At 38.9% G+C, this 12,230-nt stretch overlaps 1 protein-coding gene across 1 annotated transcript in view; it reads left to right on the forward strand.

Moving 5' to 3' along the window:
- The window catches only part of vps8 (VPS8 subunit of CORVET complex), a 219,927-nt gene that overhangs the window by 162,948 nt on the left and 44,749 nt on the right, over positions 1-12,230 (forward strand). Inside the window, exon 35 of the mRNA XM_056731464.1 lies at positions 6,744-6,894. Coding sequence (XP_056587442.1) covers positions 6,744-6,894 — 151 coding nt within the window. The remainder of the gene's footprint in view (positions 1-6,743; positions 6,895-12,230) is intronic.

The raw sequence follows: 12,230 nt of genomic DNA on the forward strand, positions 1-12,230 counted from the left end.
AATGAATACAAAGCCTTCAGCATGTAGCCCAAATGGGAAATTGTTCTTTGGTTTAAATAAGGTTTGAGAATTCACAGTAAAGTTAGATTGTAATGTAGTGTTTAAACATGTGTTCATATGTAACCCAAACTCCTTTTAGCTGTCAGTTATCTTTTTCCAAAACCATGTTTGGGTACTTCAGGGCATGGCCAATCAAAAAAGGAAGAATATTGTATGAGCACTTGTCTGAGAAATCTGGGATCAGCTTTGTAAAAATGTAGCTTTTTCTGTAAATTTGAGGGACTGTTAATCTCGGTGGTGGCCTGTATCTTTACAAACTGAGACAGTTTATGCGTTATGAAGAGGGACAATGGTGTGTTTACCTCATCTGAGAGAGACTTTAAACTATGGGTAAGACTTTCGCTATGGGTAAAAGAAGTGGACACCGTGTCTATATACTTCCAGGCTATGGACTGTTGTGCTACATGGAGGACGTTACTGCATTCATCTGCGATATGAGAGATCCCGTTCGACCGGGATGGATCATGAGCGATGTGGTTTGAAGTATTGACATGCTACTGAAAGATACTCATTTCTTTTTTTTTCGTTTGTAGCTCATTTGAATAAAGCAGCTGCGTTGTTTTTGGCCATACTTAACACAAGCTACAAAACAGGCCTGCAACAAAGACAAATGAGGGTGCTTAAATGTTACATTTGCCAAATGTATCATAAAACTCATTGTTGCTTAATACTTTGTTCATTAATTAACTCATTGTCATCGAATATTGTTGTTTTAATAATAACTAAAATAGAGGGTTAAATTTTAGTCTAAAATAAATAAATGGTTTAATTTCAAACCAACTTTATTGACTTAGGCACCATAATACAACATTGATATTGTCCTAAAAGATATTGACTTATTTATTTTTTCTCTTTTAATTCAATTATTCCTTTTTCTATCCATCCATCCATCCATTTTCATCCGCTTATCCGGGGGCCAGGTCGCGGGGGCAGCAGTCTAAGCAGGGATGCCCAGAATTCCCTCTCCCTAGACCAGTGGTTCTCAAATCTGGCTGCGGGATCCATTTTCCTGCCGAGTTTAGCCCGAACTCTGATATAAAACACCTGAGCAAGCTAATCAGCGTCTTTAGCAATAGACACGTTCTACTTAATGCGGCGCTGCGCAAAATCTATCAGCGTATGACATTTAAGTACCGCGAGAGCAATTCAAGTGCATATTGTTCGGTACGGATTTTAATCGCTCTCGCGGTACTTTAATGCGATATGCCAAACAATCTGTGCAGCCCAACATTAGGTTGAACGCGTCTGTTCTTGAAGTCACTGATTAGCCTCAACAGGTGTTTAATCAGAGTTGGGGCTAAACTCTGCAGGAAAATGGATCTCGCGGGCCAGAGTTGAGAACCACTGCCCTAGACATTTCCTCCAGCTCTTCCGGGGGGACACCGAGGCGATCCCAGGCCAGCTGGGAGACATAGTCCCTCCAGCGTGTCCTAGGTCTTCCCCGGGGTCTCCTCCCGGTGGGACATGCCCGGAACACCTTCCCGGGAAGACGTCCAGGGGGCATCCGGAAAAGATGTCCGAGCCACCTCAGCTGACCCCTCTCGATGTGGAGGAGCAGCGAGTCTACACTGAGCTCCTCCCGAGTGACTGAGGTTCTCACCCTATCTCTAAGGGATTGCCCAGCCACCCTGCGGAGAAAGCTCATTTCGGCCGCCTGTATCCGAGATCTTGTCCTTTCGGTCACGACCCACAGCGCATGACCATAGGTGAGAGTAGGAACGTAGATTGACCGGCAAATCGAGAGCTTTGCAGCTCAGCTCCTTTTTCACCACGACAGACCGGTACAGCGACCGCATTACTGCAGAAGCTGTACCGATCCGTCTGTCAATCTCCCGTTCCATTCTTCCCTCGTGAACAGGACCCCCAGATATTTGAACTCCTCCACATGAGGCAGGGACTCTCCACCCACCTGAAGTGGGCAAGCCACACTTTTCCGACTGAGAACCATGGCCTCAGATTTGGAGGTGCTGATCCTCATCCCAACCGCTTCACACTCGGCTGCAAACCGTCCCAGTGCATGCTGAAGGTCCTGGTCTGATGGGGCCAGCACGACGACATCTTCCGCAAATAGCAGAGATGAAATCGTGTGGTACCCAAACCCGACGCCCATTCTGGCTGCGCCTAGAAATTCTGTCCATAAAAATTATGAACAGAACCGGTGACAAAGGGCAGCCCTGCCGAAGTCCAACATGCACCAGGAACAAGTCTGACTTGGTGCTGCAGAGGCGTGTCAGCCAAGACATCCCCGTTCGAGGTCAACAGCTGCCCCCCCACTGTAAACAGCGTTGGTAGGGCGCTGCTTCCCTCTCCTGAGGCGCCGGACGGTTTGCCAGAATCTCTTCGAGGCCGACCGATAGTCCTTCTCCATGGCCTCACCGAACTCCTCCCAGGCAGTATCCAAGAGTATCCAAGAAGGCCGGGTACTCTACACTGCCGTTTGGCCCATAGACACACACGACAGTGACCCACAGAGAGGGTCGCTTCCCTGCGCCTTTTTCTATCCAATTCATTCAATTAAATTCTAATTTATAGTTTATTTGTTGTGGTGTTTCGTGGTTGGAGTTCGTGTTACACCATGTGTTGTACAATATAGCAGAAGGCTAGTGATCGGCTTGAAATTCAAGTTCACTTTATTTACAAACTCCTTATTGTGAAAGAATCTGGGCGTCACTAATACAATTCTCAGTAGGAGGAAGAGGGCGTTACAAACGCATTGAATGACAAAATGTCCTCATGTGTAGTTCTGGCGAGTCTAGACTTCTCTTAGCGGGTCCTGGTAAAAGTGGATGCCTCTGTGACAAAAATTGGGGCCATCCTCGCACAGAGAGTTGCATGTGAAGAGAAACCGCCCGTCTAACTAAGACGCAAACTAGTGCCAGGATAAACCGGATACTCTGCGATAGAATAGTAGTGCCACGCCATCTTGTGGGCCCTTGACAGTCTGCAATATCACCTTTACCTCATCCAACGCTATTTCTTACATGGCACACAGACATTTCAGGCAGTTTACACTCTCCCTCCTGTCTCCATAACCCCGAAAATTTCATACACGTACACATTTTACTTAGTTTCGTGAGTTATCCTTCTGGGATCGGCCAACCTGAGCTTGAGTGGCCTTCTGTAAATCATGAGCTGCTCTGTTGAATACATTTCTGATGTCTGTGGGTCTTTTTGACAGACCAATCTCTTTTTTTTCGAACAAGAATTCCTGATCTTAATCGATTGTCTCAGATGCTTCTTTCCTGGTGTAATTTCATTTTGCTTGGTTTTATACTGTCGTTTGCCAATTTTTCACCACAGAACACACATTCTGGCCGAGAATTGTCGTGCCCTTCAATAAAACCTACATTTAAGTAAGTTTTGTTGTAAGATCTATATCTTTTCTTCACTTCTGATGAAGAATCACCGCATTTACATTTCTCTGCCATTTTTCCTTTAGATTTTTATCTTGACATCCACGTTCACGTTTGACTGAGGACGTTTCTCACATGACTTTCATAGCGACAACACCCATGACAGTCCTTCCAGCTACCACAAAGCCCGTTTTTTAGATATAAATATTTTGACTGGATTATTTTGGCATTGTAAACACATTATTAAAAATAATTAATGATGCATTTTATGCAGCTTTATTTAACCTCAATGCATGTCAGCTTCCAACCGGTCCCCAGTGCCATGTCTGTTGTAGGAGTACCTAAAGTTTTGCAAACAGGATTGCAAGCTGGAAATGTATTTAACCCAACTGCTGGGTTATATCTAAGATTAACCCTAGGACACCAACATTTTTTAGATAATCCAGGACAGTGATCAAAAATGTTAAACCTATTGGTTGGGGTAAAATAACAACCCAACATTTTTTACAGTGTACAAATGTCCCGCTAGGTCTCTCCCTATTGCTGATTGGCTATTATCACTATTTTAAGATTGGTGCCAGGAAAGAGACAGGGAGTAAACGAGTATTAGTTATCGAGAAGCGCGTCAGCTGCACCTTGTATTTCAGCCAATTAGTGTGGGCAAAAGGCTCATAATATGATCATTATTAAAATGCCTTGTCTAGGTAATGAACATAGATAGGTGAAAGTCAATCACATTAGAAGAAAAATAACAATATGTATTTAATATTAATTAGCTACCCGCTGCAACAGTAACGAAATCGAATATCATCCTTTCCATTAATGGAAGATATGTTCGTAATCGTCCTAATTACTAAACATATTAACTTGTTCACCTGTGGAATGTTCCTAACAGGTGTTTTTTGACCATTCCTGAATTTTTCCTATCTTTTGTTGGCCCTGTCCCAGCTTTTTTGGAATGTGTTTGAGGCATCAAATTCAAAATGAGTGACAATTTACCAAAGAAAAATAAGTTTAAACGTTAGATATATTGTCTTTGTTGTCCATTATATGGATAAATAATGATTTGCAAGCCATTTTATTCTGTTTTTATTTGCGTTTAACACAAAGTCACAACTTCATTGGAATTGGGGTTTGTACATTCACCCGGTGCAGGCTTAAAGTCTGCTCTTTCAAACAGACAGATATTCTTCAGACAGGATAATAGGGCTACGGTTAATTGGAAAAAGGTAAGCATTGTGATAAAAGGTTATATAAGGAGAAGCCAAGCAAGGATGGGGAACAGTTCACCACTTTGTGAACAACTGTGTGGACAAATAGTCCAACAGTTTAAAAACAATCAGTCTCACCGTATAATTGCAAGGAATTTAGTTATTTCATCATCTACTGTCCATAATATCAAAAGATTCAGTGAATCCAGAGTAATATCTGCACCTAAGAGGCAAGGTCATAAACCAACACAGAATGCCTGTGACCTTCGATCCCTCAGCTGTCACTGAATTTAAAATCATTCTGTAAAGGATATTACCATGTGGGCAGGACCACTTTGGAAATCCATTGTCAGCTAATACAGTTCATCACAACAAATACAAGTGCAAATTAAAACTGTACCAAGCAATGCGAAAACCATACATTAAACAACACTCAGAAACGTAATAATATAGTGTAATATATCTCCATAAAAGTGAAGGAAGGTGGCGGGAACCGGCAAACATTTAAACGTTTAATATAAATGTAACACCACTGTAACACAGATTCATTAAAAGGGAAGGAAGGAGTCGGGAACCGGCAAACATTTAAACATTTAATAAAGTAATCTAACAGCCGGCGGCCCCTCACGGACGACCGACGGCGAACAAAACATAATATAAATACAAACATTACACAAGTTCGGGCCCGGTCCTCTCTCTTCGACGGTCCGGTCGCTCGTTCCTTTTATATGCTCCCATCTCCTACGTGATTTGAGGCCGGTGTGCGCACAGCTGGCGCCAATTCACAATTACTCACCGGACTCGAACCACAGTCTCGCCCCGCCTACTCTACTACAATAAATAATAACAGCCGGCAGCCCCTCACGGCCGACCGCCGGCAAACAAAACATAAATACAAAACACTAAAACATAAATACAAAACACTAGAACATAAATACAAATATAAACACAAGTTCGGGCCCGGTCCTCTCTCTTCGACGGTCCGGTCGCTCGTTCCTTTTATATGCTCCCTATCTCCTACGTGATTCGAGCCCGGTGTGCGCACAGCTGGCGCTCATTCACAATTACTCACCGGACTCGAACCACGGTCTCGCCCCGCCTACTCTACTACATATTGTCAAGTCTTTATCAAGGGCTTTATAAGCATTATATAAAAAAAAGAAAAACACTTGTTCACCAAACAGATTAAATAAATATGTAAAAAGTAGTAGTATAAAATACACTTGAAAGCTTTTCCGCAACATCTCGCGAGACCCGAGCAAACAGTCTCATGATTCATATCCAGAACATGATGGGATACACTTAGCCCTGAATACCGCTCCGAAGCGGTAGTCAAGCTAGTGTGGGCTAAGTGTGCTTTGAGCGCACTGCCCTTTGGCATTTTTAAGACATTGGACACACTTGCGCTCTTCCTTCCTGTCACGTGCGCGCGCTCAAGTGGCCAAGACCACAAGTGGGGGTATTTGGACGCAGCCTAAAACTTATTTTGTTCAGTATACACAAAATAATACATTCTTCTGCTTCTACTAAAAACTTGAGTGGACAACAACCCTAAATTATGTAGAAATATTACAGGAGACATAGGGTAATACATAACACATAATACATAACCCCCAATGCCACAGTAAGCCTCAGTAAAGAGCATATATAACTGTTTTCTTTTCATTTGCAGGTTATAAATTAAATAACATGGTCACAACATTATCGTTTTTATTATAAGCTAAACTCAATGAGGCATTTGGTTCCTTTTAAGAAACAAAAGATGGATATGTTGCTCTGAAACATTGCACCACAGCACTCATCAGTGACTTAAACAAAGCAAACTTGCTCAAAAAAACTTGTGTGTTTAAGAGAAAATTCTTTTGTAGTTGCTTTTTTGACCCCGCACCATTTTTTTTAAATGTTTTCGTTATAAGACATTTCTTTGTTAACAAAAATCTATTAATAGCGAAATTATTCTGTATTCCTTAAAATCCCTAAGGATAGTTAGAGAGTGCTCATTGTTGTAGTTAGATTAAAAACATACTGAACATAATAATCTAAAATATTTTTTTTGTTTTCAGTTCGATTTGTTTATGCCTACATCAATCATTCATTAACCATTCTGTTCTATCTATAGCTCCAGAGAGGGTCTGAATCCTCAGGCTGTGATGAAAGTTGGACCACATCTTAATGAGCTTTTAGTGGACCTGCTTTGTCAGTTCAGCCCTCAGCAAGTCATCACCTTCCTTAAAATGTCTAGGGATTACCGGCTAGAGGAGACAATACAGGTATGTGTAAACCACACTCACGTATAAGGGGTTGGGATCTAGGTACATACTCTCTCATAAAGCTTTTCTGTGATTTTGATGTTAAGCATTCTAGTGTAAAGTAAAAGGCATATTTGTTCTGCTGAATAATTTTCCATATATCACTGAAAGAATGAAAGAATTGATATGCTACTGTGAAAATTACTATTACAAGTTACAAGGAAGTGGGACAAATTCCATAACGATTTGAGTACAATTCTTCAGAAGAATTCAAAGAATCTTAATAAAGCCCTATTCGGACTGGATAAGTTTTACAGGGGTAGATTGAGTAATATACTGTAGTCTTTAGTTTTACCACAGGACGTCTGTGATATTAATAGACAATTCGCATGGGATGAGAAATCAAAGTACTATCAAAAGTGGGATAGTCGTCCCTGTCGTCACGTGCGTATAACGTTGCTTCCCCATATATATATATATATATATATATATAAACAAATTATATTAATATATATATATATATATATATATATAAATATATATATATATATATATACGCGTTAACACATGCAAATATTTTTTTCATATTATACATTTTCAGCGCCATTAACACAAGATCCGTTTTTTCAGTCATCATTGTGTAGCGTTTCATTATATAATCACGCTCGTATTCATATAAAGACCTTTAAACTATTAAGGCGCGATTCGAAATGGTTGTATTGAAGTTTCCAGTATAGATTGACAGCTTCTAGCTGTGGAAAATGGCTCAACACAACTTGACAGCGGTCCCTTCTGGTGTGCACGTGAGCTAAAGGCTGCGTCAGAAGCGCAGCAGTATTAATGTCTCTTTTGATCTTGAATAAACAAAAACAGAAAGCACATTTTGTCTAGTATTTTCGCAAGCACAATCTTCAACAACTTAAATGCATGCAAAGATTAGTGAAAATTTAGCATTAGACCTGCATAAGGGGCCGCGATCTTAAACGTGCTGCTGTGACTCATGTCTCTAAAAGAAATCAGGGAACCAAAGAAATAAGAAATCATTGGGTTCATTCACTTAGCATGCGTACAAACAAATTAGTGCATGACACCGGTGTACGAATGCTTTCACAAACAAATCATGATTCACAAAAACGTTTGTACTAAAATGTATTGTAAATATAAGCGAGCACCTACGCAAATATCACCAGGCTCTTCTTTCTCTCTCGAAGACAAAATTACAAAATGCATGTTTCATCTTAGTACAATAGTTATATATTTTATATAATATATATAGATATTATATATAATTATGCATCGATGTATATTTAATTTTAAAATTATTTTATCATATCCAGTGAGAGAATAAGAAAAGCTGTGTTAGACTAAAGATCGAGCTGCTAGGTTTGTCTGCATAGCAGTGCTTTTATAGCCAGCTAACAAACTCTGCAAATTGCGTGTCTGTATAAAAGATTTTTTATTGTGTATGAACTGACTTTGAGGACTTTGCACTTGGATTTACTTGTGAGAGCATCTGTTGACAGCGTCACACAGGGTTGCCTGGAGTAACTTTGACTTAAATGACGACAGGTGGTGAAGGAAAAGTTTTGCGGAAGGCCCTAATATGGGGATGGATTGGGTGTGTTTTATGCAAATTAACAAACTCGTGCACGCAGACGTCCATTTAAAAAATACTCCAAATTCACTAACATTAGGACGAGGTTAAGAACAAATTCATGTTCCTACGCATGTGTTGTGAAGTAGGCGTAAAGTTTTCATGGGAGGTCCAAATGTGCGTATTAATATGACAAATCTACGCAATTATTAGTGAATGAGACCCAATGTGATTTTGTAGCTTTAATTGGGATTCTGATGTTTTTCAAGTGTAAGCAGTTAAGACTGTAAAGTGTTTCAGAACTTTATTTATTTTCTTTATATTTCCTACCTATTAGACATGGAGATAAATGTAAAATAATTAGAATGTAAAAGTATATTTAAAAACATAAAAGCTGTGTGATTAAGAAGTTATTTTTTTATCGATTGAAAGCATTAAAATAAAAATAAATAGTGTCCATTTAATTTCACTATACGTGCGTGATTAATCACAGTTAACGGGTGCGATTAATGAAATTTTTTTTTTTAATCTATTGACAGCCCTAATATATATATATCTCATTTTCATTTAATTGAAGATAATTATTTGGAAACCAAGCCTTAACCTCTGCCAAGCACTTGCAAAAGTTAGTTAAAGCAAAACTACCGTCAAGCTCTAAAGGAAAATAAATTTGCAAATCATGAGCATACAGATGATAATTAATATTGTATTTCTTAAACATTGACAATATATAAAGAAAACAAAAAAATTGGTCAATATATAAAGAAAACAAAGTTGGACCAAGAATAGATTCGTGTAGAACCCCCCAGGAGAAAGTAGCAAAATTGTCAAAAATTGACCCAACTCTTGGTTGACATAACCCAACATCTGGTTCATCACTGTATATGGAGTGATTTTGCGGACTATGTTAAAAACTGTGTTTGCTATTGCGTTTTATATTTGTTCATGTTAAAACTGTGACATAATAATAATGCAATTGCAAACCGCAAAGGGGCGGTTAGTATGGGGGAGTGACGTCACTGTCAGTCAGAAGCACTGTTTGTGGCTAAAAGGCAAACACCTACAGCTAAAGCCAAAATAATAATAATGGAACGAACCAGGATCATGTGTGTCATATAGAGAAAAATCTTAACAATTAATAACAATTGCGGTACTTATCAAGTATAAACTAATAAAGTTAATTTAATTAATTTATTTGCGTTTAATTAAATGCAAACTGGTCTGGTGATCTCAGTGAGCTGCCAATAAAACTCATATTGAAACGGTGTGGCTTCATAATAATTACATGTATTTCTTGATGGGCTGCATATGTAGCAACAACTCCATCCAGTAATTTGCAGATGGCAGCTACTCACAGAAACACTGGAGCACAATTTTTCTCTCACTCGTATCTTGAGATAAACAAATAAAGAGATGGAGATAGAGAAGTAGATTTCATGTACTTTTATCATTTATTATTAACTTTATTATTAACACAGTAGCCCACAGTCAAGGCGAAGACAATATATTTATTAACAACACTGCCTTGACTTTGGACTACTTTGAAAATAAATACTGTAAACAAACAAATATGTGTTGAGGAATGTTGCAGAAGGTGATGATTAACCATTATGTTTCACATGCCGATTCCGGTCTGAGACCAGAGTTGCAGTGAGTTATTTCCAAAACAATGACGACAGCGCTGTTTTCAATGACAATTGTGAGTGCAGTTGTAATAGTTAACAAAACAGCAAACATTAACTTTACTCTCAATCTGTTTAGCTGTGAATTACTTTTCTGCTGTATTTACCTCCAGTCGAAGGTGAATGACGTCACCTCCCGATAGAAACACGCATAAGCATAAGCCCAAACCCACCATTGCCTGATTGGTATCTGTACAAGTCAGAGGAAACGCAAATGCAAATGGATTACATATGAGGATTAATAGGATAAAATTTTAGAATTTTAAAAGAAAAACATATGTATCTTGATATACCCTTTAAAAATCTTTAAGGAGGGAGATACATATCATATCAATAATCCTCTTTACCACACACCTTTCTTGAGCTCATCTGACAGTATATGACTTACTACAGTTTTACGGTTTAACGTAACAATAAACTCATGGTTAAGTGAAATATTGTGCAACCCAGTTACTGTGAGATGGTTTAGAAAAAAGTTATAACGAACAAAGCAGTGTTCGTGACTTTGTGCGATAAATTTAGAAAACGAATGTCTACTTTTGTACTATAAATTAAATACTGAACAAACTAATGTCTACAAAAGTGTGTGATGTACATGCAGCGGCCTGATGCTCAAAACATGAAGCCCATAGCCTAAATTATATCAGAGGAATACATGAAACCTATAACTACCCAAATGTATCATTTTATATAAAAAACCCATACTATAATAGAAAAAACACCAAAGGGTCTGAGGATGATGCATGGCAAGTTTTTATGTAAATCAGACGTGCGGTCTGGGACAAGGTCGAAAAAGTTGTTTTTATAAAAAATAAAGTTGTGTCAAAATGGCACAAACACCACATAAATCATTTATAAACTTAATGTATAAAAGCAAGGTTTACAAAAATAATAAAAAGTTTAATTTGCAAGGACGGGACATTATTAAAATAAATGTCACATTTCTGACTATAGTGCTGCTGTTTGGCGATTTTCACAAAATTTGGAACACATGCTTGTTCATACTCATATTGTTCTATGAGTATACACACTATTGCAATGGTAGAGTATTCAAATTTAATGTTATTTGCTGCTGACATCCACTATATGTCTTAAAAATAAAAAATGACTGCATAGATACAGTTGTGTTCAAAATTATTCAACCCCCAATGCTGTAAATGGTTTTAGGTAATTTAGTGTACATTTGTAATTGTATTCAGAATGAAATCCTACAAGGACTTCTTAAAGAACCATATGCAACTAAAATGACATCAATTAGTTTTGTAATACAGTAGTAAATGTTTCTTTTGTGAATTCTTCATTGACATAATTATTCAACCCCTTAAAGAATACCACTCTGAAGAACAGAGGTTCAATGAAGTGTTTTCAATCAGGTATTTAAAATACCTGTGGATATCAGGGAGCAGCAATAAAGCCTAATAAGCACCAATTAGGCAGCTTTAAAATGACTGTGATACTCAGCTCCTTCTAGACATTTACTGGTGTGGTTACAAACATGGTGAGGTCAAGAGAATGGTCCAGGAAGACAAGAGAACAGGTGATTACTCTTCACAGGAAGGGCAATGGCTATACGAAGATTGCAAAGATGTTAAACATACCAAGAGACACCATAGGAAGCATCATTCGCAAATTCAAGACAAAGGGCACTGTTGAAACGCTACCTGGTCGTGGCAGAAAGAAGATGCTGACTTCGACTGCTGTGCGCTACCTGAAGCGTAGAGTGGAGAAAAGTCCCCTTGTGACTGCTGAGGAACTGAGAAAAGATTTGTCAGATGTGGGTACTGAAGTTTCTGCTCAGACAATACGGCTCACCCTGCGTAATGAAGGCCTCCATGCCAGAACTCCCAGGCGCACCCCCTTGCTGTCCCCAAAGAATAAGAAGAGTCGACTGCAGTATGCCAAAAGTCATGTGGACAAACCACAAAAGTTTTGGGATAGTGTTCTGTGGACTGATGAAACAAAACTGTTTGGGCCCATGGATCAACGCTATGTTTGAACAAGGCCTATGAAGAAAAGAACACCTTGCCTACTGTGAAGCATGGCGGGGGGTCAATCATGCTTTGGGGCTGTTTTGCTTCTGC

The sequence above is a fragment of the Triplophysa dalaica genome, chromosome 2 (assembly GCF_015846415.1).
Source record: "Triplophysa dalaica isolate WHDGS20190420 chromosome 2, ASM1584641v1, whole genome shotgun sequence".
In the NCBI taxonomy this organism is placed as follows: Eukaryota; Metazoa; Chordata; class Actinopteri; order Cypriniformes; family Nemacheilidae; genus Triplophysa; species Triplophysa dalaica.